We start from the raw sequence: 27,586 nt of genomic DNA, 5'->3' as shown, positions 1-27,586 counted from the left end.
GTAACTCAGGAGAGATATCTGGGAGTGCGATAAAGAGAGGGAAGACTGATTTGAGAGGCATCACACAGACCAATCACTGATTCTCAATCACCGGAGTGTTGTACAGGTTACCAGGAATATATATATATAATTTTAGCGAGGGAGACAAACAGACCGGAAGGGAGAGAGAGAAGCATCAGTTCTTTGTTGGGCCACTTTAGTTGTTCATTGATTGCTTCATATGGGCCTTGACGGGGGAGGTGGAGGGGGACTCCAGCAATCTTTGGGCTTAAGCTAGCGACCATGGAGTCATGATGTCTATGATCCCACACTCAAGCCAGATGAGATGGCACTTGAGCGGGTTACCTCAGGGTTTCAAACCCGCATCCTCAGAGTACCAGGTGGACACCCACTGCGCCACCACCTGGTCTGGCAATCCGATCTTGATAGGTAGGAGGAGGTGTAGTTTGAACAAACATTCAACCTGAGAATTTCTATTTGGGAAAGACAACCTATTTTTTAAATGTGAACTACAGAAAGAGCACAAGAAGTTTATGTTTGTAAAAAACAAAGTGTTAAAAGATTGAGAAACACTAATATAGAATGTAGTTACAGCCCTGGGAGGAAGTGAAATTGCCTAGGAGAGATGTGAAATAAGACTAGTATGGTAGTGATGAGCTGAAGCTGAGGAAATAGTGAGAAATGGGGAAAAGGCCACAGTTAGGAAACAACTGGGAATAAAAGTGTCAAAAGTCAGAATTGTAAACACCGGATCACTTAGGCTTCACTAAAGGCCTGACTTTGGGTAATTTTGAGCCTCGTTTTTTTTTTTTTTAGATTTTATTTATTTTAGACAGAGGAGAGAGAGAGAAGTGGGGGAGGAGCAGGAAGCATCAACTCCCATATGCGCCTTGACCTGGCAAGCCCTGGGTTTTGAACCAGTGAACTCAGCATTCCACGTCCTTACTTTGTCCACTGAGCCACCACAGGTCGGGCTTTCATACATTTTAATGTATGAAAAGTGGAAATACTTATCAGATGTTGTGAGGATTAAGTGAAACAGTTTTGAAAGCTTTATTAGTTCCGTGCCTGGCACAAAGTGAGTGAGAGAGAGCTCAGTAACGGCTATAATTGTGCCATACTGTACCAGCCCCACTAGCCTTGGAAATTCAATAGAGGCCTTAATTTTGATTGTTTAAGATATCTATCATTTGTTTCCTCAGTTAGCTTCAGCGTATGTCTAAGGTAAGTACTGTACTAGGTAATGATGGGCTTGAAGTGGAAATAGATTCGGTGTACTCTTGCAAAAAATCTGTTAGTGTAGGGAATTACAGTGATAGGAAGGGAAGATTGGGTCTTTGGGAGGTTTAGGGATTATGCAGGATTTAAACATGTTTCTATTGAGAAAAATAAAAGAACTGGAAGCCTGTTTCATGTTCTCATGAAGGGTGAATTACCTTCCTTATTTATTATAACGAGGAAGGACAGTAACGTGGTTGTACCCTTTTAGACACACCCTTGCCTGCACTGAAGGTGATAATGCCGAGTATGAAAAGCAGAAGGTCTGTTTTACAGAATAGTGTTGGTAACATTCTAATCTGTTACCAAAGGATGATTTTTAAAAATGTTATTGGCACTCTCATCTTTTAGTAGGCACCAGAAGAAGGACTTGGGTCCTATATCTGCGGTATGTATCGAAACCTCCTTATATATTTTGTCAGTAATCAAAGTAAGAGAATAAGGTTTATGTTAAAGTACTGTATTTCCCCATGTATAAGACACACACTTTCCCCAAAAACTTGAGGACTAAAAACTGGGTGTGTCTTAGACAGTGGTTGTAGTTTTTTTACTTGCATTTCCCGCTTTTTCGCACTTGTTTTTGCGCTCATTGTTGAAGACAGTGATTCACCATCAGACACAGATGAGGACAAGCTAATGGATGGGAGTTTTGACAGTGAAGAGGAGTTGTTATGAATGTTATAATGAATAAAACTTGAGTTCAATAACTTTATATAATAAATTTTTTTTCAAATTTCAGGCCCCAAAATGAAGGTGCGCCTTATACACGGGAGCGTCTTACTTGGGAAAGTGCAGTAACATGTTTTCAAGGTTCATCTATGTTGTAGCATGTATTAGTACTTATTATTTTTTTATGACTGAGTGCCATTTATCAGTTGAACATTTGGGTTGTTTCCACTTTTCTCTGTTATGAAGTGTTCTCTGAACACTTGGTGTACAAGTTTTTATTTGGATGGTTTGTTTTTGGTTTGGGGAGGATGTATACCTAAGTGTGGAATTGCTGGATCATCTGATAATTCTGTGTGAGAAACTATCAAACTGCTTTCCACAGTGGCTGCATTATTCTTCATTCCCACCAGCATTTCTCCACATCTTCATTAACACTTGTTATTATCCTTATTTATTTTGTTAAATTATAGCCTTCTTGCTGTGTGTGAAGTGGTATCTTGTTGTGGTTTTGATTTTCATTTCTTAATGATAAATGATGTAAGCATCTTTTCATGTAAGTATTGGTCATTAGTATATCTTTGAAAAAATGTCTGTCCAGGTCCTTTGCCCTTTTTTTTTCCAGTTAGGTTTTTGTCTTTCAATTTTTGAGTTATAAGTGTTCTTTAAATGTTTTGTATACTAAACCTTTATTATATGTATGATTTACAAACTTTTTCTCCAATTCTGTGGCTTGTCTTTACTTTTTTGATAGTGTTTTTTTGTTTGTCTTGTATTTTTCCAAAGCTGGAAACGAGGAGGCAGTCAGACAGACTCCCGCATGCGCCTAATTGGGATCCACCCGGCATGCCCACCAGGGGGCGATGCTCTGCCCATCTTGGGGCGTCGCTCTGCCACAATCAGAGCCATTCTAGTGCCTGAGGCAGAGGCCACAGAGCCATCCTCAGCGCCCGGGCAAACTTTGCTCCAATGGAGCCTTGGCTGTAGGAGAGGAAGAGAGAGAGAGGAAGGAGAGGGGAGGGGTGGAGAAGCAGCTGGGCACTTCTCCTGTGTGCCCTGGCCGGGAATCGAACCCAGGACTCCTGCATGCCAGGCCAACGCTCTACCACTGAGCCAACTGGCCAGGGCCAGATAGTGTTTTTTGATACACAGAGTTCTTAATTTGATAAAATTTAATTTTTATGTTCTTTTATTTTCTGTACTTTGGTATCATATTTAGGAATCTATTGTCCAATCAAGGGTCATTTAATTTATTCTATCTAATGTGAATTTTATAGTTGTATCACTTTTGTTTAGGTCTTTGACCTATTTTGAGAACAAAGTTGGAGGAATCACACTAACTGATATGAAACTATACTACAAGGCCATCATAATCCAAACAGCATGGTACTAGTATAAAAACAGAGAGATAGATCAATGGAACAGAATAGAGATCTCAGAAATATACCCACACTTTTGTAGTGAAATAATATTTGACAAAGTAGGCAAGAACATACAATGGAATAAAGACAGTCTATTCAATAAATGGTGTTGGGAAAATTGGGCAGATGTGAAAAAAGGAAGGAACAAAGGAAGGAGGGAACACCTTATACCATACCAAGAATAGACTCAAAATGGATTAAAGACTTAAATGTGAGATTAGAAACTATAAAAACTATAAAGAACACATAAGCAGTAAAATATTGGACATTTCTTGTAGCAATATTTTTTCTATGTCTCGTCAGGCAAGGGAAACAAAAGAAAAATAAACAAATGGGACTATATCAAACTAAAATGTGCACAGCAAAGGAAACCATAAAGAATAAAAAGAGCTTGATTGGTGGTGGCACAGTGGATAGAGTGTTGACCTGAATGGAAGAACACTTGCTAATGACACATCTGATAAGGATTTAATATCCAGAATTTATAAAGAATTTATAAAACTCAACACCAAAACAAAACAAAAAACTCCATAAACAATCCAGTTCAAAAATTGGGCAAAGGACCTGAATAGACACTTCTCTAAAGAGGACATACAGATGGCCAGTAGACATGAAAAAAATGCTCAACATCACTAATCATTAGAGAAATGCAAATTAAAACCACAATGAGAAATCACGTCACACCTGCCAGTATAGCTATTGTCAAATCAACATACAACAAGTATTGATGAGGATAAGGAGAAAAGGGAACCCTCCTGCTTAGTTGGTGGGAATGCAGATTGGTGCAGCTACTGTGGAAAACAGAATAGGGTTACCTCAAAAAGTTAAAAATGGAACTACCTCACTTGACCACATGGTGGGACAGTGGATAGAACATCAGACTAAGACACAGAGGACCCAGGTTCAAATCCTCAAGGCTGCCTGCTAGAGCGCAGGCTCATCCGGCTAGAATGTGGGATCATAGATGTGACCCTGTGGTCAATGGCTTGAGCCCAAAGGTTGCTGGCTTGAAGCCCAGGGTTGCTGGCTTGAGCAAGAGGTCACTCGCTCTGCTGTAGCCCCCGGGTCAAGGCACATGAGAAAGCAATCAATGAACAACTAAGGTGCTGCAGCAAAGAATTGATGGTTCTCATTTCTCTCCCTTCCTCCCTGTTCCTATCTGTCCCTCTCTCTGTCTCTCTTTGTCTCTGTATCTCTCGCTAAAATAAAATAAAAATGGAACTGCCTTATGACCCAGTGATTCCACTTCTGGGTATATATAATATTTGAAGAAACCAGAAACACTAATTTGGAAGAATGTATACACCCCTATGTTCCTTGGAACGTTATTTACAGTAGCCAAAATTCAGAAGCAGCCCAAAAGTAGATACGTGGAAAAAAAGCAGTGCAACATTAACACAATTGACTACTACTCAGCTGTAAAAATGAAGGAAATCTTAACTTTTGCAACAGCATGGATGGACCTGTAGAGAATCATACTAAGTGAAATAAGCCAGCAGAGAAAGAGAAGTACCATATAATTTCACATATATGTGGAATCTAATGAACAAAATAAACAAAATAGAAACAGACTCAGATACAGAGAACAGACTGACAGCTGTCAGAGGGTGGGAGTTGTTGGGGCTGGGTAATAAAGGTGACGGGATTAAGCAAAAAAGATTAAAACTCGTAGACACAGACAACAGTATGGTGATTATGAGAGGGAAAGCAGAGTAAGGGAAGGAAGAAGAGGGTAAAGGAATAAATGGTGACGGAAAAAACTTGACTTTGTGTGGTAAATGCACAATACAATATACAGGTGTTATAAAATTGAACACATGAAACCTATATAATCTTATTAACCAATGTCAGCATAGCAAATTTAATAAAAGTTTTTAAACAGATAAGTGGTAAATAGTAAAGGTCTAAAGAAACAATAAAACTACCATTTATTTTTGTAAAGTCATTGGGATAATAGACACAATTGGGATACAAACTGAAATATTATCAAAATTAATTTTCTTCAATTCGATAATTGTACTGTGGTTATGTTAAAGAATATTCTTAGGACAAAAGGGCTTGATATGTACAACCTATTTTGAAATGTTTCAGAAAAAATGAATCGTACGTAACGTGAGAGTTTGGTGACATTGTGGATATGTAGAAAATCATGTATTGCTAATGGAAGAATAAATTGGTTCAGTTGCTTTGGAAAGCATTTGTCTCAAACAGGTAGTTTAGCCCCACACCCTTAGTTTTTCTTATAGTAATTGTGGGAAGTCAAGAAAAGATATATATATGTAAGGATATTTAAATGTGAGTGGAATGAATGAATGAATAAAAAACTGGCAATATTAATACCTAATTATATGAGATTTATTAAATTAATAAAATTTAAAACTTTAAATATTAAAAAGATAATGTAAATCTATATTTATTGACACAGGGTCTATTTTTAAGTGTTAAACTGGTTTGTTAATATGAATATTATAGTAGTAAACTATTGGTTTGATTCTACTTTTCAATTACAGTTTACCTTCAATAGTAGCAACCTATTTTTGTTTTTCAAAAAAGATGCATGTATACAGGCACACACATGTTTATTCATGTGCAATTAATGTCTGTCTGCATATGCATTCAAGGTGGGTAGAAAGTAGGTTTATAGTTCATATAAAAAAATAAAACAATAAACTTTTCTGTACACACATCTGTAAACCTACTCTTGCCCCCACCCTGCATATAACATGCACACACAAAACCACTACATTTACTTATTTACACTTGTTTGTGTGCACCTGGACATTGGGAAAAGTGACACCTGTATGTTGCCAGGTTTTTTTTTTGTATTTTTCTGAAGCTGGAAACGGGGAGAGACAGTCAGACAGACTCCCGCATGTGCCCGACCGGGATCCACCCGGCACGCCCACCAGGGGGCGAAGCTCTGCCCATCCGGGGCGTCGCTATGTTGCGACCAGAGCCACTCCAGCACCTGGGGCAGAGGCCAAGGAGCCATCCCCAGCGCCCGGGCCATCTTTGCTCCAATGGAGCCTTAGCTGCGGAAGGGGAAGAGAGAGACAGAGAGGAAGGAGAGGGGGAGGGGTGGAGAAGCAGATGGGCGCTTCTCCTGTGTACCCTGGCCGGGAATCAAACCTGGGACTTCTGCACACCAGGCCGACGCTCTACCACTGAGCCAACCGGCCAGGGCCTTTTTTTTTTTTTTTTAATCTTGAGAGTATTTATTAAAGCTGGGGACAGCATAACAAGGAAGAGCTGAGGACAGAAACAGGAGCAGGAGAGAGCCTGGGCAGGCTGCTCTGGCCTCTGGAAATGTTACGTGTGGGAGACAGGTTGTAGGCTGGCGGGGTTGTAGCCTAAGGCTCGGTTTGGGACTGAGCCCTTCCCACTCTCTTAATACTAAGATCTCCTAGTACTAAGATCTTTTACTAATAAGATCTTTTCAACACTAAGCTTTTCCCCACACCCTTGACTGTTGCATGATGTAGGGTGTACACTCTTATGAAGAATCCAACTTATGGCTCAGATGAGTGGCTTTATATCAGAGACTTCCCTATTTGTATATTGGATTAAAGGCTTTAATTGTCTATGCTATATAATAAAGCAAAGAACAGGAGCTCTGTCTCTCTCTCTGATAATTGCCATCAGCATCAAAGAGGCCTCTGATCCCATCCTCTTTTCTCGGTGAGTCTATTTTCTTAATTCCACACCGTTCTCCCTCAGGACCTGGAATTACTAGCCGCGCAGGTCCGCGGCAGTTTCAGGAAAGAAGTGAGCCTGGGCAGGCTGCTTCGGCTCACCGGGAAGTCAGAGAAGAGGGGCCTTGGAGACAGGGTCAGGGGGTTAGCCCAGAAAGCTGCCGCTGACCACTGCTCCCCAGGTTGCATGTTTCTCTCCAGAGTTGAGAGAAAATTAAAGATGCCCACCTGAGAGGGCAGGAATGTGGGCGTGCTCCGAGAGGGAGAAGCTGCCACCAGTCGTTAGTTTTGAATAACAAATTTATAAGTGATTTTTATACTTTTTTTTGTTAACTGAATTTTTAGGAAGTATATTTTGCTTTTCTCATCCAATATTTCTAACACGCTACTTATTGAGGTTATGTGTTTTGATTTTTCTTTTTTATACCTTAGCAACAACTTTTGGCATGCAGTAAAAATAGTGCTATATTTGCTGATAACTTCTTACCATATCTGAGTAGGGTTTTTTTTTTTTTGGTTTTATTTTAGAGAGAGAGTTAGGGACAGACAGGAAGGGAGAGAGATGAGAAGCATCAACTCATAAACTCATAATCATGTCACGTTAGTTGTTCATCGATTGCTTTCTCATAAGTGCTGGGTTGGGGGTGGGGCTTTAGCTGAGCCAGTGACCTTGGGCTTCAACCCAGTGACCTTTGGGCTCAAGCCAGTGAACATGTAGTCGTGTCTATGATCCCATCCCACTCAAGCCAGATGAGCCTGCACTCAAGCCAGCGACCTCAGGGTTTTGAACCCTGGTCCTCAGTGTCCCGGACCACTCTTTTTTTTTTTTTTTTTTTTTGTATTTTTCTGAAGTTGGAAACGGGAAGGCAGTCAGACAGACTCCCGCATGCGCCCGACCGGGATCCACCGGGCATGCCCACCAGGGGGTGATGTTCCGCCCATCTGGGTTGTTGCTCTGTTGCAGCCAGAACCATTCTAGCGCCTGAGGCAGAGGCCACAGAGCCATCCTCAGCGCCCGGGCCATCTTTGCTCCAATGGAGCCTTGGCTGTGGGAGGGGAAGAGAGAGACAGAGAGGAAGGAGAGGGGGAGGGGTGGAGAAGCAGATGGGCGCTTCTCCTGTGTGCCCTGGCCGGGAATCGAACCCAGGACTCCTGCACGCCAGGCCGATGCTCTACCACTGAGCCAACCAACCAGGGCCTCAGGCCAACTCTATCCACTGCACCACTGCTTGCTCAGGCTGAGGATCTGTAAAGTTCTTAGTTAAAGAGGCTAAATTCACAGATTCTGAGCCTTGTTGGTCAGCTGCTTTCGTTGTTACGTAGCCAGAGCCTGTTTTCTTAATGTTGTAGTGACTGTCTTACGAGTGTGAAGCTGTTCCCACAGCTTAGCCGAACTACAAGATGTTACTGTTTTGGGCAAATCAGAGCACCTGTTCTATTAATGAGAGCTGTGTAGTGCTTTTGTGTGTAGAACTTACACGGTTACTTTTCATAGCTCTCACATGTGCTTTGATATTAATACTGATTATTGGTTTTATAGTTTAACTTTTAGCAATTTTGGAGGCATTTTTCATTAAACTTTTATTTTCCATCTTGCTTTTCTTAACAGATTTTACTTCAACTAGTTAAAAATATGGAGCCTGAAGCAGGGGAACTACAGATTATCAAAGTGACACCTCTTCAACAAATGTTGGCCTCTTGTACTGGAGCGATACTGACATCCCTCATCGGTAAAGTAATGATACTGATGCAGATTATATAACCGATTGAATCAGTGAATCCATTGAGTTTTACCATATGTGAAATAATAATAGTACCATTCACCCTTCATAAATGACAATATCCGTGCATCAACGTAACAGGAAAGAACCCAGGACAGAGAATGGACACTTGAGTTTTAGTCCTTGATTTGTCATTCTCAGGGCAAGTGCACTTTGGGATTGTCTCTGCTTCTCTCTGAATTCCATTTTCCTCAGTGTATTAGAGGCTTGCTTATACCAGGGGGTTTTTGTGGTACCATCAGTGTTAAACTTTTCTGACTCTTTTTACCTATGTAAAATAGAAAGCAAGAAAATGAAATAAAATATCAGAGTAATGGATAATACGGGATTAGGACAATTTGCAATAGCAATAAATACAAATTGTTTAACAGTGTTTGTATTAATGGTGAGTTTCTTAAATTTCTCTGGACCACATTTTTCATTTCATTTCTTTTTTTTTTTGTTCAGTGAGAGGAGGGGAAGCAGAGACAGATTCCTGCACGCGCCCCAACTGGGATCCACCTGGAAAGCCCATTAGGGGGTGATGCTCTGCCCATCTGGGATGTTGCTCTGTTGCTCAGCTTCTGAGCTCTTAGTGCCTGAGGTGGAGACCGTGGAGCCATCCTCAGTGCCCAGGGCATCTTGCTCCAGTTGAGCCATGGCTGCAGGAGGGGAAGAGAGAGAGGCACACACACACAGAGATCTTACCCATTATGTGGTTATGTGGAAATGTATGATTCAATACATTTTGTGTTCCTTGGATAAACATCTCTAAATTTAAATGTATCAATTGTTAATTGAAATTTACATATCTTCATAGTGACACCCCTGGATGTTGTTAAAATTCGAATCCAAGCCCAAAACAACCCATTTCCCAAAGGTATGTACTAGTTATCCTGAAAGTGTTATGTTAGATTTTTATGTTACTGCATTCATTTTTGTTTGAATGTTAATCTTTATTATCAATTAAGAAAATTGATGCCCCTTTATCCTTATACAACACTTTTATGAACCTACTAATTAAATCAGAAGATGATTTTATATTTGGGTGTATGCCTCACAAGTAAGAACAGAATTGTACTTGTCAGGAACCTTAGAATCTAGCTTCCTCCTTAGTCTAAGAGCTATGCCAATTCTAGAATATCAACCGTCATCCAACTGTTGCTTGAATACAGTGATAAATTCAGCATTTTATCCGGCAGCTTGGTTAATTCTAGATAGTATAGTTTGTGTGCAGTCTGAGAAGAGTAGTTATACATTTTTATTTGATGGGCAAAAATAGCAATTCCTTCATCAATTTCTATAGTTTTATAAAGATAATGGCACTTTAAATAGAAAACTGGACTACGAGGAATTTGGCTAAGACACAGATGCCACTCTGTTGAATGCATAGCAGTGAGATGGAATGAACAGCGGGCATATTTCAGGTGAATGACAAGATAGATGGATTGTAGGAAGAGACTAAAAAGGAAGGTACACAGTAAAGAAAGCCTTAAAAGCAGGAGGCAAGTGCCTTATGAAATTCAGAATTATATATATGGTCAAACAGAAGTCAGTGTTTGGCAGCAAGAGTCCAATTATGGGAAGAAATTGGTATTAGAGAAAGTGGTAAATTAGATGGGAGGTGATGAATGTCTAAACTGACCAGTATAAATCCAGAGAAAGGGACAAAGCATAGCGTTATTTACCTTGACCAAAAAGAACATATTTTTTCATAATCTATTTATATTAAGATATAATCAACATACAACATTAATTTTAGGTATGTTACTTAATGATTTAATATATGTATATATTGCCAAATAAATTTATTCTTTTTATCAGGAGAATTCTTAAGTTCCCTCTCTTAGCAACTTTCAGGTATACATTAGATTTCTTAATACATTTTTATCTGCATTTCTCTTGCATACCATAGAGTTTGCTTGTCAAACAGAGAAGATGGACACACATGTTCTCATATCAAAAGAGGTTTTCCTTTTTTATCTTTTCTCTCCATTTCTTCAGATAACTGAAAAGAATTTCTTTTTCATTTTATTTATTGATTGATTGATTTTAAAGAAACGAAAAAAGAGAAACATCGATTTGTTGTTTCACTTATATATGCATTCATTGGTTTATTCTTGTATGTGCCCTGACCGAGGATTGAACCTTCCGTTTTGGCGTATCTGGGTGATACTCCAACCACAGAACTACCTAAGGCAAAAAATGAATTTATTTCTGTGTGCATTTTCTTACCTCAGTTCTGAAAACATAAACTCCGCTAATTTACTCAATTACTTTCACCACTACGAGTTTAGATTCCAGTGCTATGTCCTTAAGCAAATCAAATGAAGTATCTTTTATCCTAAAAGGTGAGGACAAGGTTATTACTTATCTTATAATTCTCTTAGTCCCCTTATTGTAATTTTAATTTGTATATCAATAAAAGTAATACATTTGTGTGAAGAACTTGTTGATTTTTGTAATCTTCCTTGTTAGGCAAGTGCTTTATATATAATAATGGACTTATGGATCATGTGTGCCTCTGTGAAGAGCAAGGCAACAAAGTATGGTATAAGAAGCCAGGACGTTTTCAGGGAACCTTGGTAAGGAAAATATATTATTTATAATCACAGTATATTTTTATTTATATATTTAATCTTACGAATGAAAGGCTTTTCAATTACAGGATAGTAAAGTTTTATCATAGAGTTAGCAAGTTTATCCAAAGTTAAAAAGTAGCCATTGAAGCAGGAAAGCGAAAGTAGTTTGAAGGTAGCAGAGGCTGGTCGATCGGATTTAAGGGAAGAAGTCGTCGATATAAATAAATAAAAGAGCAAGGTGAAGCAGCCAATGCTGACAGGAGCTGCAGCAAGTGGCCCAGAAGTTCAAGCAAATACAATGAAGGCAGCTATGTTCAACAGTAGATGTTCAGTTAGACAAACAGCCTTCTGTTAGAAGATGCCGTCCAGGGCTTTCATAGCGAGGGAGGAGAAGTTAATGTCTGGCTTCAGTAGTTCAAAGGACAGGCTGACTCTGTTGTTTGGAGCTTACGCAGCTGGTGACTTTAAATTGAAACCAGTGCTCATTTAGATCATTCTGAAAGTCCTAGGGCCCTTTTATGCTAAATCTGCTTGGCCTGTGCTCTATAAATGCAACAACAAAACCTGAATGACAGCCCACCTGTTTAGCACATGGTTTAATGAATATTTTAGGCCATTTTGAAACTACTGTTCAGAAAAAAAGATTCAAAATATTATGCTCACTGACAATGCACCTGATCACTAAAGAGCTCTGCTCCAGGTGTACAATGAAATGATGCTTCCATGTCCAGACACATCCATTCTGCAGCTCATGAATCAAGGAATAACTTTGACTTCTGTGTGTTATTATTTAAGAAATACATTTCATGAGGCTGTACCTGCTACAGATAGTGATTCCTCTGATGGACCTGGGCAAAGTCAATTAAAAACGTTCAGAAAAGGATTTACAGTTCTTGAGGCCATTAAGAACAGTCATGATTCGTGGCAAAAGGTCCAAGTATCAGCGTTAATAGGAAATTGGAAGAGGCTGATTACAACCCTCAGGGAAGACTTTGAGGAGTTCAGGACTTCAGTGGGTGTGTAAGAAATGGCAAGAGAACTAGAATTAGAAGTGGAACTGAAGATGTGACTGAGTGCTGCAATGTCACGATAAAACTTGAGCGGATGAGGAGTTGCTTCTTATGAATGAACAAACTAATGCAATCTATTCTTGGTGAAGAGGCTGTGAAGTTTGTTGATGTGAAAAAGGATTTAGAATAGTATATAAACTTAGTTGATAAAGTAGAGTCAGGGTTTGGGAGGACTGACCCAATTTGAAAGAAGTTCATCGAACAGCTTCTTTATGAGAGGAAGAGTCAGTTGATGTGGCAGACTTCATGTAAGAATGAGACGGCACTCGAACACCAGGTGTGCAGGCTTAATTAGAGGAGAAAGACCTGCCGGGGCACTTCTCAGGGAGGAAGGGCCCCAAAAACAGACGGAGGTAAAACTTTATAGCAGGGGTCCCCAAACTACGGCCCGGGCATGCGGCCCCCTGAGGCAAGGGTCTGCTGGTATGTTCGGCTTTCTGGAATACTCCTCTTTGGGGTGATTGACCAGCTTCCTGGAATTCCTTTTTCCCAGGGGTGATTGGTAATTAAGGGTGGGTTCAGGCAGCCAAGCGGAACAGCAAAAGGGCAGTTATAATTCATGTATCTATCACTTCATTGTTGCACTGTTCTAAGAAACTGCCACAGCTGCCCCAACGTTCAGCAACCAGCACCCTTATCAGTCAGGCAGAACTCTCCGCCAGCAAAAATTCATGACTTGCTGAAGGCTTGGTCAATGATCAGCATTTTATAGCAATACAGTAAAGTGTTTTTTGTTTTAATTAAGGTATATACATTTTTTGGACATAATGCTCATGTACAGTTAATAGACTACAGTGTAGTGTAAACATGTATATTAAACATGTATATACATGGAGAAACAAAAAAAATGTGTGATACTTGCTTTAGTGTAGTATTTGCTTTATTGCAGTGGTCGGGAGCTGAGCCTGAGGTATCTCCCAGGTATACGAGTATTACATGGTTGTTTCCCCTGGCAACCAGCCCCTACCTTGTGCTTATCTAGGGGCTCTCCAAGATTCACCTCATTAACATAAACTGGTGTGGTTGAAAGGATCTTACTATGAATAACATAGCAAACGATACTCCTTACACCTTTATCTGGAGCTATTTCAGGACTGAGGACAAAGGACAAAAGATCAAATCTGAGAACGAAAGATGCTTCCATTGCTCTTTATCACTCAGGAAATTTTAAGAATTTTAGGTGCTAAGTGCCAGAAACCATGGACAACGATCAAAATGTATATTTCTTCCTATAAATCATAACGTCTTTTTCTGGGTAGATGCTCAGGACTGCAGTGTCTGGGTCACATGAGAGTTGCGTGTTTAGGGTTTGTTGACCTAAGTAACTTTTATGAATTTATTAGTCAAAAAGAGGATATACCTGGAGCTGCATCTCAACAGACTGAGAAAAATGCTTCTCAGAATGACAGCCTGTAGTGTTTTTATGCATTTGCAGTTAAGGAGAGAAGTAAGGAAGATTACCTGAAGGTGGAGAAAGCATACTGGATTATAGGATTGTTAACAAGATTAAGTGCTTTCTTTGGGTCTATATTTCCTACATGATTGAAAAGAGACATTTCAAAGGTGTTAACCTAGATGCACAAAAGCAATAAACAGGACTTGCTTAAGGCAAGGGTAAATATTTTACTGCAGAATGCCTGGGGTGGACCTGCCCGTTTAGAATTTATGATCAGATCACCCTGTGAGGTTTCTTTTAGTTACTGAACTTATACATACCCCCTTTTTGTCCACAAAAGTGTGGTTTGCAAATAATTTTTCATGCTATTAACTTGTCTTTATTTTCTTAATTGGCATCTTTGTGGAGTCAAGTTTTAAATTTTGATTAAGTTTAATTTATCAGCAGTTTTTTTATAGGGCATAGAAAATGTCACATCTAAGAGCTCTTTACTTACCCTTGGCCCGGAAGATTTTCTCCTATTTAATTTCTTTTTAATTTAGGTGTGGTTGGTGTTGGGCAGATAAAATATATTATGCTCATTTTGTTAAAGATGGCGCTGGCCACATGGAAGTCTGTCGCTGGGGCGGGCTGTGGGCAAGCAGGATCCTTGTAGCCTGGGGCTTGGTTTTAGGACTAATCCTTTCCCACCCTTTTTGATGTGGGGTGGTACAATCCAATTATGCCTCAAATAAGTGACTTTGTATCAGAGACTTCCTTATTTTGTATATTGGATTAAAGGTTTTGATTTCTACACTATAAAACTAGGGCAGAACAGTAGCTTGCTCTCCTGGTTCCTGAGATTATCATTAGAGGAGAGAGCAGAGAGAGCAGAGAAAGGCCATACATATGGAGGAGGCCAGGAGAAGCAGCCAAGATGGCGAAGTGTTGAGTGAGAAGCCAGTTTGTGCAGAGTTTGTGCAGGGAGAAGGAAGAAGATGGGGAACAGAGGTGAATGAATCTGGTGAGCTAGAAACCTTTGATTCTAGAAAACTCGGATAAGTCAGTAGCTTTGTGAGCACTGAATGTGAGTGGGTTTTGGAGCCCAGTGTGTGTTTTACTTGCCAGCTGGGTGTAAGCTAGGATTAAAGATGATGGCTCACCAGTTCTTGGCTCCATTGTTTCTTTGCCAACTGTCCAAATCCAATGCAAACCTGCATGTGAATGGCCACGATGGCAGCTCCTGGCCTTACAGTTGGTATACAATATTCTATTGTTTATATTAGTTTCAGGTATGCAATATAGTGATTCAACAATTTCATACCTTACAATGTGATCACCTTACTAATTCTAGGAATCATTCAGAACAATGCAAATTTATCACAATATTGTTGACTATATTTCCCTTCCCCTTTTCATCCATTCCCTCACCTGCTCCCTTCTGGTACCATCTCTTTGGGCTCTATTTTTTTGAGTCTGTTTTTGTTTTGTTTTTTAAGATACCACGTTAACGGGAAACCAAACAGTATTTGTCTTTGTCTGCTTGACTTAGTTCAGTTAGCATAATACCCTCTATCCTTCCATATTGTTGCATATGGCAAGATTGCATTCTTTTTTATTGCTATGTAATATTCCTCTGTGTGTGTGTATGCGTGCATGTGTGTTTGTGTGTATGCTTTATACATTCATTTATCAATGGACACAAGATATCAAATTCATGTTCTCATTTTCTTTGGATAAATACCCGTATCTGGAATTGCTGGATTGTATGGTAAATTATGTTTAGTATTTTGAGGAATCCCCATACTCTTTTCCATAGAGATTGCATCAGTTTACAGTCCAACAGACAGTACACAAGAGTTCTATTTTCTTAACATCTTCAACATTTGTTAATTTGTTCACTTTTGATAATAGTCATTCTCATTGGTTTGAAGTGATATCTCATTGTGGTTTTGATTTGCATTTCCCTGTTGATTAGTGCTGTTAAGCATATTTATTGCCTATCTTTTTCTTTCTTTTTTTTTTTGAGAGAGGTAAGTGTCAACTTGTAGTTGTAGCAATTAGTTGTTTATTGATTGCTTCCCATACATGCCCTCACGGTGGGGAGGGGGTGCTCCAGCTGAGCCAGTGACCGTGGGATCATGTCTGCGATCCTACGCTCCAGCCAGCAACCCTGTGCTTAGTTGGTAAGCCTGCGCTCAAGCCAGATGAGCCCACACTCAGGCCGGCAACCTCACAGTTTCCAACATGAGACATCAGTGTCCCAGGTTGATGCTCTGTTCCCTGTACCATCATTGGTCAGGCTTATTGATCATCTTGATGTCTGGAGAATTATTTTTTTATGTCCTCTGCCCATTTTTCAATTGGATTTTTGTTGTTGTTGAGTTGTATGAGGTTTTTTTAATATATTTTGAATATCAGCTTTTTATCATATGTATCATTTGCAAATATATTCTCATATTCAGTAGGTTGTCTTTTAGTTTTGTTAAAAGTTTCCTTTGCTGTGCAAGAGCTTTTTTGTTTGATGAAGTCCCATTTATTTATTTTGTTTCCCTCGTTCAAGAGGTTGTATTCAAAAAGATACTACTCAAACTGATATCAAATAATTTACTTCCTACATTTTCTTTGAGGAGTTTTATGGTTTCAGGACTTAAATTTAAGTCTTTAACCCATTTTGAGTTTATGTTTGTATAGGGTGTAAGAGAGTGGTCCAGTTTTACTTTTTTACAGGTATCTTTACAGTTTTTCCAGCACCTCTTTGTTGAGACGGTTGTTGCTCCATTGTATTTTTTTACCTTCTTTGTTATGGGTTAGTTGACCATATAAACTAGCTTTCTGGGCTCTATTCTGTTCCATTGTTCTATTTGTGTGTTTTTCTGCCAGTACCACACTGTTTTGATTATTATAGCTTTGTAGTGTAGTTTGAGATTGGGGGCATGATACCTCCTATTTTGTGCTTTCTCATTATTGCTTTTGGCTAGTCAGGGGTTTTTTTGTGTGCTTCTGTCTTCTTTTGGATTAGTTGAATTATAATAATATTGAATTGATTCCTCTACATGTAGTCCCATTTCCAGAGAGATAATTCTCCAAATATATTTCACATTTCTGCACATCTTGTGAGCAAGGTACAGTCTAGCCCTAACCATCTTTTCAAAGATTGTGTATAGTGAATAGCCTTGGAAGATACAGTGTTACTCCCCAGAGTACCAGGAAGGCGTTCTTGGTGCCTATTGTAAATGATTTGGGTTTCCCAGCTCAGATTTCATCTCCTGTCATGCAGTCCATATGTGTTCAAGTGTCATCTGGCCTTTTTCACATTGCCTTTTAGAAACTGGGGCTTAGAGAATCGGCAGAAAAATGTGATATTCTGGCTGCTTAATAAACTGCCTTCATCTTTTACTCCAGAGATTCTCATCTTCTACCAGTTGTCATACCATGCCAGGCGAACTTGTTAGACCCTTCATAGTTGTTTTGTTTTGTTTTGTTTTTATTTGGTGAGAGGAGGGGAGGCAGAGAGACAGACTCCTACATGCTCCCCGGTGGGGATCCACCTGGCAAGCCCACTAGGGGGTGATGGGGCATTGCTCTAGCTCTTATTAGCACCTGAAGAGGAGGCCATGGGGCCATCCTCAGCACCCAAGGCCAACTCTCTCCAAGCCAGCTATGGCTTCAGGAGAGGAAATGAGAGAAAGAGAAGTGAGGGGAGGGGTGGAGAAGCAGATGAGCACTTCTCCTGTGTGCCCTGATTAGGAATCGAATCTGGGACATCCACACATCTGGCCGACACTGTAGCACTGGGCCAACCGGCCAGGGCGACCCTTCATAGTTCTTAACACCCTCCTCTTCCTGTGTGCTGTTGCTTCAGGTATGGAACATCTTTGAACATTATATATAAATCCACAATTCACTGTTATATTTTTATTTTAAAAGTATTGTGTTTTTTTTTAAACTAGTTAAGAGGAAAAATATGTTTTATATGTGCCCACATACTTATCATTTTTTAGTACTTCCTTTTTGAAGATCTTAGTTACTATTTGGCATCATGGCCCTTCATTGTGAAGAACTTCTTTCAGCATTCCTTTAATAAAGGTATTTTGGCAGTGTATACTTCCAAATTCTGTTCATCCCAAATGTCTTTCTTTTGCATTTTAAAGCATATTTTGTCTGCTTATAGTTCTGGCTTGATTTTTTTTTCAGCACCTTAAATATGTTGTTGCATTGCCTTGGCTTCCCATATGTCTGATGAGTTAACCTTCTTTTTATTTAGATAAACTTTTTTTAAAATTCATTTTACAGAAGAGAGAGAGAAAGATAGAGAGAGAGAGTAATGGGGGAGGAACCGGAGCCATCAATTCCCATATGTGCCTTGACCAGGCAAGCCCAGGGTTCAAACTGGTGACCTCAAGTGTTCCAGGTTGACGCTTTATTCACTGTGCCACCACAGGTCAGGCAAGTTAGTCTTCTTTTGTATCATCTTTTCTCTTAAATGTATTTTGTGATTTTTAAAAATATTTTTAATATATTGATTTGAGAGAGAGAGAGGAAGAGGGAGAGAGAAACATCGACCTGTTGCTGCACCCATTCATGCATTCACTGGTTACCTCGTGCATGTGCCTGGACCGGGGATTGAGTCCGGAACCCTGGTGCATCAGGACAACGCACCAACCCAGCCACCTGGCCGGGACCCCGCCCCCAGGGGGGGGGTTGTTTCTATTCTGCCCAGGATGTTTTTAAGGTTTGGGGCTCTACAGATTGATATCTTACACTGATTTGGTAAAGTATTTTGCCATAATTTCATCAGGTAATTTCCTATACCATTCCCTCTTTTTGATCTATGACTTCAAATAAGCCTGTTTTATTATTGTGTGCAGGGTGCTGCTAAAGTATGGTTACAGTTCTTTGTATGAAAAATAATACAATAATTAATAATAATACAAAAATAAAGTCTGTGTTTCATGTACTCACACTGTAAACCTGCTTTGCCTCACCCTACCTCCCCTCGGGTCTCTGAGCCCTATTCGTTTCTCCTCATTCTTTTTCTCTCCCTTCTCCAGATTGAATAAGGTCGATCTTTACATCCAATGACTCTTTCTTTGCTGTCTCTATTCTGCTAAGTGAAGCCCACTTAGTAAATTTCTCATTTTAGGTATAGAATTTTCATTTGGCTGTTTTTTATAGTAACTTTTTTTGCTGAAATTACAAATTGTTCATTTCCTGTGCATAGATCATGTTTTAAGTTCAGAACATATTTATAATAGCTGCTTTAGAGTTCTTGTCTGATAATTGTCTCATCTACATCATCTGTGTTGGTTTCTCTTTACTTTTTTTTTTAGTATGAGCACATTTTCTTGTTTCTTTTTATGTCTAATGAATTTTGATTGGAAAGAGGATACTGTGAGTGATTATTATGAAGACTTTGGATTCTTTTTTAGTCTTCTGAAGAGTCGGGTTTGTTCTGGAAGGCCATTAATTTTGGCTGGATTCAGACTCCAAACTTAGGCGCCCTCTGGTGGGCTGCAGGACTCTTGTCTTTTGCTGGGACTGTGTGATTTAGTTGTAAGCCAAGTTTGTAGCAGATCCTGTATGCAAACTCGGGGGCGTCTGCCTTTTGTCGTGCCTTCCTTTCCAGGATTCCCCCTGACTGTCTGGTTATTCTTGCAGCCTGGACTCTGTGCTTGCCCTTTCCAGCAACTAAACGCGCTGTTTTTGCACACAGGCAAAAGCTGCAGGTTCACACATCTCACTCGTTGCACTTTGTCCTTGAACTGCAGACTTCCCTTCTGTTGTTGCCTGGTTTTGCTTCCTCTCCTGAGATTTCAAATATTGATTGTACATGATATTTTCTCAGAATTCATAATGAGTGAGAAGAGTTCATCTGACAAATTCTCTGCCATTATTTTACTTTCTATTTATAATAATATTTGAGGCCCTGGATGGTTGGCTCAGCAGTGGAGCATTTGCCCAGCATATGGATATCCCAGGTTTGATTCCTGGTCAGGGCACACAGAAGAAGCAACCTTTTGCTTCTCCACCCCTCCTCTTTTCCCTTCTCTCTCTCTCTCTCTCTCTCTCTCTCTCTCTCTGTCTCTCTCTGTATCTCTTTCCTTCCCTCCCGCAGCCATGGCTCAATCAGAGCAAATTGGCCTTGGGCACTGAGGATGTCTCCATGGCCTCGCCTCAGGCGCTAAAGTATCTGGGTTGCTGAGCAAAGCAGCAGAGGCCCCAGATGGGCAGACCATCACACGGTAGGGGGCTTGCCGGGTGGATCCTGGTCGGGGCACCGCATGCGGAAGTCTGTCTCTGCCTTCCCTCTTCTCACTTAAGAAAATAATAATAATAATTTTTGAAGAACTTGGTTTCTTAGTTCTAATTAGAAAACTGAAAAGCTGTGAGTAATGCAGACTTTCTATAAGCAGCAAGTATAATCCAGAAATGCTTTACTTGTATTTGAAAGTTGAGGAAAATTCCTTTGAAAAAAAAAGATTGTCCACACATAAATCTGAGCTTATATGTTAGAAATGAACACTTGAGAGAATCAAAGTACCAGTCAGTTGTTAGTATAAACGTTTTATCAGGCTTAAAGATATATTCTGACTACTTTATTCTATTATAATTTTAGGATGCTTTTTTAAAAATCATTCGAAATGAGGGCATTAAATCCCTGTGGAGTGGCCTTCCCCCTACCTTGTAAGTTGAAATTTAATTTTTTTTTTCTAAATGATGGTTGTCTTTTATTTATTTTTGTAATCAGCATGATTAGACAAAATTGTGCATTTTTAACATTAGAACTTTTTTTATTTTTTTTTGTGACAGAGACAGATAGGGACAGACAGACAGAAAGGGAGAGAGATGAGAAGCATCAGTTCTTCGTTGCAGCACCTTAGTTGTTCATTGATTGCTTACTCATATGTGCCTTGACCAGAGGGCTACAGCAGACCAGGTGACCCCTTGCTCAAGCGAGTGACCTTGGGCTCAAGCCTGATGAGCCCACGCTCAAGCCGGCAACCTTGAGGTTTCAAACCTGGGTCCTCTGCATCCCAGTCTGATGCCCTATCCACTGCTCCACTGCCTGGTCAGGCTTCATTTTTTTAAAACATTGTTTTGCGAATCCCACAACCACCAACACATTTGATGATTTGCTAGAGGACCTATGGGACCTGGAGGTGGTTATACTCATGCCTTCTGTTTATTAGAGCAAAAAGACACGAAGCACAATCAATAAGAGAAAATAGACACAAGAGGATAACCAGGCAGTAGGCTCCAGAGACCTCCCGTCTGACACCACACAGGATGTGCTCATGCTTTCAGCATTGAACTGCAGCAGCAAGTGAACGCTTCTCCCGTAAAACACACTTGAATTTTAGAGTCTAGGCCTTTTATGGAAGGCTGATGTCATAGGCACATTCTGTGTTTGTGATCAACTGATTACCCAAACACCAGACATGTAAAATGTTTACCAAAAATCATCTCATTTGCACAGATCAACCTGGACAAGTTGGCTTAGTGCTCCAGCTATACAGATAAACCTTGTAATAGGGAATATTCGAAGGGCTAAATTTCTTGGAGTTGGCCGAAGGTCAAGCATGCGAATACGCCCTCCGGGACAGATATAAGATTTAACAACCAGGCTTGTGTTGTCTTTGGTGCATAAGCATAACTTTTATTCATGTTCAGAAGTTAAGAGTTTGGCGTTTGACTTTTTGTTAATTTACTAAAATAATGAGATACTGTGATAAGTATACTTTTCCAGATAATTTTAATTCTCTACTAACTAGCTAGTATATGAATTAATGTGATATACTAGTAAGGCTGAATTAAAATCCCCAGCTAATAACTTGCCCTTATATACCTCGTTTTCTTTCTAATTTATCTTTTGATGGAGCAAATTAGTCAACTTTGAGATGTATACTTTAAACACTGCCAACGGTTATAAAGTTAATGTTTGTTATATAGAACATTAGCATTTCAAAGTATGGTCTGTGAATGTCCTTTAGTTCGTCCATAAACATAGACTGGTTTCCTATTGCGGTAATATTTATCACATAACAATGCCTGCAACTTTATGTTTAATTTAATTAATTCCCTTTTGATTCTTTCATTTGAAAGAACGTCATGGGAATTTCCTCAATACTAGTATCTATAAGTCTGGTGTCATTAAGTGTAATTTATTTCCAGTTTTGTAAGCAGGCATGGTATGTGATTCATAGTTCAAAAATATTGTATGATTGCTCTTGTACTTTTTACTTCAGCGATTTTCATGTTACTTTAAATATAATTGGGAAGGAAGATTTGGAAAACCAGAAACAGATCAAACAAGTCTAGGAAATAAAGAAGTACCCTCATTTATCTTTCCCTAATTGTGATCTGACTGGTACTCTAACTTCTTAACACAATTAGAATGCAAACTTCTAGGGGTCAGATACCTACATTTTTCTGCAGCCTACTACTTAATAATTTGTAAAATAAAAGAAAAATTGATCTCATAAGCTGATTCATTACCATTTGTAGCTTATACAAAATATAAGGAATTTAGCTTGTATTTAATGATATATTTAAGCATTTTAAAATTTTAATTCAGATCTTGTTTGTGTGTTTCTACCAGAGTAATGGCAGTTCCTGCCACAGTTATTTATTTTACATGCTATGATCAATTATCTGCTCTCCTGAGATCTCAAATCAGAGAAAATGAAGGAAGCATACCAATTGTTGCTGGAATTGTAGCCAGACGTAAGTAATATGTTTACTATATTTTCCTTTTGATTTCTGTTTAAAACTTCTTTTAATTTTTTTTTATTTTTTTTATTTTTTTTATTTTTTTGTGGCAGAGTCAGAGAGAGGGATAGATAGGGACAGACAGACAGGAAGGGAGAGAGATGAGAAACATCAATTCTTTGTTGCGGCTCCTTAGTTGTTCATTGATTGATTTCTCATATGTGCCTTGACCGGTGGCTGGGGGGGTGTTACCGCAGGCTGAGTGACCCCTTGATCAAGCCAGCGACCTTGGGCTCAAGCTGGTGAGCCTTGTTCAAACCAGATGAGCCCTCGCTTAAGCTGGCGACCTCTGGGTCTTGAACCTGGGTCCTTGACATCCCAGTCCAACGCTCTGTCCACTGCGCCACCGCCTGGTCAGGCTTCTTTTAAATTTTTGACATTCACAGAGAGCTTGTATAAAATTCAGAGTATTTGGTAATATATATTTTACATTTGAAGTTTGTACTAGTTAATATTTATATTCTAGAAGTCACATGGTATGGTAATTGCCATTAGAATGAGATGGGATCAACCCATCCCTATAGAATCTTGGACAGAGACTTTAGAATGATTTTGGATTTTAGACTTAAGATTCTAGATTTTAGGTTGACATCAGATTGATGTCAAAGTCCTGAACCATTTTTCTTGTAGACTGAGATTCAGAGTTTAATCAGAAGGAAATTTGCCTCTCTGTAGCGTAGAACATTTTCCTCTGTGCAGTTGGAGTGAGGTTTTTATAGTAGTTCTAGGTGATGTATAATATTTCTGGAACTGCCTTTGAAAGAGTTGAAACCAAAATGAGTAAGGTATATGAAAATAGACTTTAGGAAATAACTTTATCAAGTAAAATATAAAAAACTACACCAATATGTTGGCATTAGGTATTTGATTTTAAGACTTGCAGACATTTCAGAAGTTTAAAATATGAAAGGCATTAGCTATTAATTTTGCACGTGTGTTTGCATAGTTCATGGCTCTCTTCTTGTTTTTTAATATTTGTTTGTTTGTATTAGTTGGAGCAGTAACTGTGATAAGTCCATTAGAATTGATAAGAACCAAGATGCAATCCAAGAAGTTTTCTTACAAAGAGCTGCATCGATTTGTCAGCAAGAAAGTGTCTGGAGATGGTTGGATCTCCCTGTGGAGGGGCTGGGTCCCCACTGTTCTCAGAGATGTACCCTTCTCAGGTAGGGCTGCTTTTATTAGTCTCTGCTGCATTTCAGGTGGCTTTGTCTTATTTAGATATGATATTAAAACTTTAAATCCCTATGGCTATGGGTGAGCTATCTTATTTAATCATCACAAACTCCTAGTTCAGTGTTGGGTTCTCAGTTATCAAAGATAATTATCAAAATAAAAATCTTCCTCATTAAGTGAGTGTCCTCTAAACAAAACTGTTATAAATCTGATAGAAAATTGTACTACTCGTTGAATTATGAAAAGGGTAAAAATCACAAAAAAGAAGTTGTAAAGCTAACAAATGATTTGTAGAATGTCCGTAATTCATACTATTTCTCTTGTGTGTCATGGGAGTTTTCATGTGTGACCCAAACGAAATAATTATTAAGAACATTTGTGTTAACCTGACCTGTGGTGGCGCAGTGGATAAAGTGTCAACCTGGAACACTGTCACTGGTTCAAAACCCTGCACCTGTCTGGTCAAGGCACATATGGGAGTTGATGCTTCCCGCTCCTCCTCCTTCTCTCTCTCTCTCTCTCTCTCTCTCTGTCCTCTCTAAAATGAATAAATTTTAAAAATTTTAAAAAAGCCATTTGTATTCATATTCTGCTTGCGTTCTTTTGAGTTACAGTCCTTTTCTTTGGCTCTCTCATTCACATTTCCATGTCTTTCCCTTCTCAGTATTTTTCTTCAACATTTTGTCATCAGTCACTATGTTGATTAGAAACATATAGTATGTAACTAATCAGAGATTCCTAGCCCTGGTGTGTTTTTTATTTTTATTTTTTGAGAGATAGGAAGGGGGAGAGAGAGAGAATAGCATCAATTCTTTGTTCCACTTAGTTGTGCCATTGATTGCCGCTCATACATGCCCTGACTGGGCTCAACCATCACCCTCAGCTTCAAGCCAGTGACCTCAGGATCAAGCTGGCGACCTCAGCATTCCAGGGCGACAGTCTATCCACTACATCACCAGGCAAGGCCTGTTTTTTATTTTTATATTATATGGTATTTGGCACAGAAAAAGTAACATCAATATAAATTATAAAGTATACTAATAAAATGAATACCTGTGAACTCACCACTTCAGTATATGAACTAGAACATTGCAATTTTTAAAATCATGAAACCACATGTATTATCCTCCACTGTCACATCCCCACTGGTAGCTCCTATACTGAATCTTTATTACTGATTTGATTTTTAAAAATAGTTTTACTACATGTATATTATTGCTAAACACTATATTATTTAGTTTTGCCTATTTTTGAACTTTAAAAATGCTTATTTCACTGATCATTTTCTTAAGGTTTATTATTTTTTTAAGGTTTATTATTTTTATGTTGAACTTTTTTTAAATTTTGACTCGCGTTTATGTGTGAGTAAACAAGTGAACTTTTTTTTTTTTTTTTTTTGTATATTTCTGAAGCTGGAAATGGGGACAGTCAGACAGACTCCCGCATGCGCCCGACCGGGATCCACCCGGCACGCCCACCAGGGGCGACGCTCTGCCCACCAGGGGGTGATGCTCTGCCCCTCCGGGGCATCGCTCTGTTGCGACCAGAGCCACTCTAGCGCCTGGGGCAGTGGCCAAGGAGCCATCCCCAGCGCCCGGGCCATCTTTGCTCCAATGGAGCCTCGGCTGCGGGAGGGGAAGAGAGAGACAGAGAGGAAGGAGGGGGGGGTGGAGAAGCAGATGGGCGCTTCTCCTGTGTGCCCTGGCCGGGAATCGAACCCGGGACCTCTGCACGCCAGGCTGACGCTCTACTACTGAGCCATCCTGCCAGGGCCACAAGTGAACATTTTTAAGTCTTAGTATACAGATACAAGAATTTCTCCATATTAGATTTGCTGGTTCACATCCATATAGACATTTAAAGTTTTATTAGGTAATACCAAGCTTTTCTAAAGTGGTTGTGCAGATCTACACACCTCCCAGCCCACTTCATACCCTCTCTACCACTTCTGTTGCCGCAGTTCTTAATGTGTGTTTAGCTAGTAATTTAAAATGATTATTTTGCTTTCACTTACACTTTTCTGCTTGTTACTGAGCTTAGGCACTGTTTCATCGGCCATTCATTTATCCGTAATTTCTTTGGGTTGTGGAGGGAAGTAAGTATTCGATTGCATTCCCCCTGCAAGTGATAGTTACCCCGCGTCATGTACTGAATAGCCCTGCTTTCTGTAGTGACTTGCACTGTCACCTCTGACATCCCAAGTTTTCATGTCTGCTGGGATCTGTTTCATGGGCCATTTTGTCTAACCCTGTGCCGATACAGTATTGTCTAAATTACTCCTGCATTATAAAAAACTTGATATTGCCTTATTTTTTTACCCTAGGAATATCATTATTATATAATTCTTCTTTAAAGTGTTTAGTAGAGATTTAACTTTTTCTTCATAAAAGTTATATATCACTTTTAAAAAAGGATTTATTTGTACGTACACCCACCCACTCATCCCTAACTTCTGGTAGCTATTTTTTTTTTAAGTGTTTTCTAAATTTAGGATTTTTCTCTACTAGCTTATCTCAGGTACTTTTAAAACTGTTCTAAATTCTAATTTGGATATCTTCTGGCCTTTTTTATATAGACAATAATATGTAAATTATAACTACTTTGTTTCCTCACTTTTAATCATGGCTTTTCTATTTTTCTATCTTACTGGGCTGCCTAGTAAAATTTTGAGTAGTAGCAATGATAGTGTTGCATCCCTATCGCTTTCCTTCTTCTAAAGGCAGTAGTACTGTTATTTGTCAAAAATTATTTTTGGTGTAGGTTCTTGATGCATACCCTTTACCAAATTGAAGAATTTTTCTTTTAACTCGTTCACCAAGAAGGTTTTTTGTTTTCTTTAAATAAAATTAATCCTGTGGTGCTGTCAACACCGTGTATGGCATCTCAAGGGTTGGTTAGATTTGCTACCTTTGCATTTCTCAGATAACCCATTTAGTCATAGAGTATATTTTATGAAATACCTCCGACTTCAGTTGCTTCTTCTTATTCAATATTTGTAGGCTGTTACACCGAGGTTCATGAATGAGACTGGCCTATACTTTTCCTTTCTCCTACTGTCTTTGTCAGGTATTGGGATTACTTCCTTGAATCATAGTTTTTCCACTGATGCATAGTTTTTGTCAGGTTTTAGAATTACTTTATTGATGCATAGTTTTTTCTTTTTATTGATAAGATTGCTAGAAGATTACTGAGAACTTGGTTCCTTTTTTTTTTATTTTGAACTCACCTAGTATGTGTCTAAACAGAAAGCAAGATGTGTCAAAGTTAGAATGTCTCTTTTCCTTTAATATATAACCTCATAAATACTTTCTTGAAAGTCTGCATTTCATTTCTAAATATGCATTCATTTCATTCTGCTTTTATAGCAATGTACTGGTATAACTATGAAGTTTTAAAGAAGTGGTTGTGTGAGAAATCTGGCTTATATGAACCGACATTTATGATCAACTTTACTTCAGGGGCATTGTCTGGTTCTGTAAGTTTATTCTTTTGTTGTTAATATGCCAGAATAATGGCAATTGTCTTATTAAAACAGAAAAATATATTATATAGCATTTCATACCTATTGAGATAGCACTTTTGAGCTGCACTGCTTTAAAATTTTCTAAGTATTTACTATCCTACTTTGAGGAAATAAATTACTAGCCATTCAGATATTTTAAAATGCACTTTGTATCTTTTTATTGTATTACAAATATATTATTTTTCTGAACAACTTTGAGATTTGTTAGATAACTACAGTCATGATAATTAAATAGTTTAAATACTACTTTGTTATTACAAGGTATTTTGTA

The 27,586-nt window shown here is 39.0% G+C and overlaps 1 protein-coding gene across 2 annotated transcripts in view; it reads left to right on the top strand.

The window, feature by feature from the left end:
- The window catches only part of SLC25A40 (solute carrier family 25 member 40), a 37,057-nt gene that overhangs the window by 1,096 nt on the left and 8,375 nt on the right, over positions 1-27,586 (top strand). The window contains exons 2-8 of one of the 2 annotated variants that reach the window (XM_066354070.1): positions 8,667-8,787; positions 9,638-9,697; positions 11,296-11,402; positions 20,464-20,531; positions 22,447-22,571; positions 23,609-23,782; positions 27,158-27,267. In XM_066354070.1, coding sequence (XP_066210167.1) covers positions 8,691-8,787; positions 9,638-9,697; positions 11,296-11,402; positions 20,464-20,531; positions 22,447-22,571; positions 23,609-23,782; positions 27,158-27,267 — 741 coding nt within the window. In that variant the 5' untranslated portion in view covers positions 8,667-8,690. The remainder of the gene's footprint in view (positions 1-8,666; positions 8,788-9,637; positions 9,698-11,295; positions 11,403-20,463; positions 20,532-22,446; positions 22,572-23,608; positions 23,783-27,157; positions 27,268-27,586) is intronic. The other variant, XM_066354071.1, reaches the window with a different exon arrangement.

Source organism: Saccopteryx leptura, chromosome 12 (assembly GCF_036850995.1).
Source record: "Saccopteryx leptura isolate mSacLep1 chromosome 12, mSacLep1_pri_phased_curated, whole genome shotgun sequence".
Classification (NCBI taxonomy): Eukaryota; Metazoa; Chordata; class Mammalia; order Chiroptera; family Emballonuridae; genus Saccopteryx; species Saccopteryx leptura.
The sequence above is the reverse complement of the archived record's forward strand: the minus strand, read 5'-3'. Positions and strand labels throughout refer to the sequence as shown.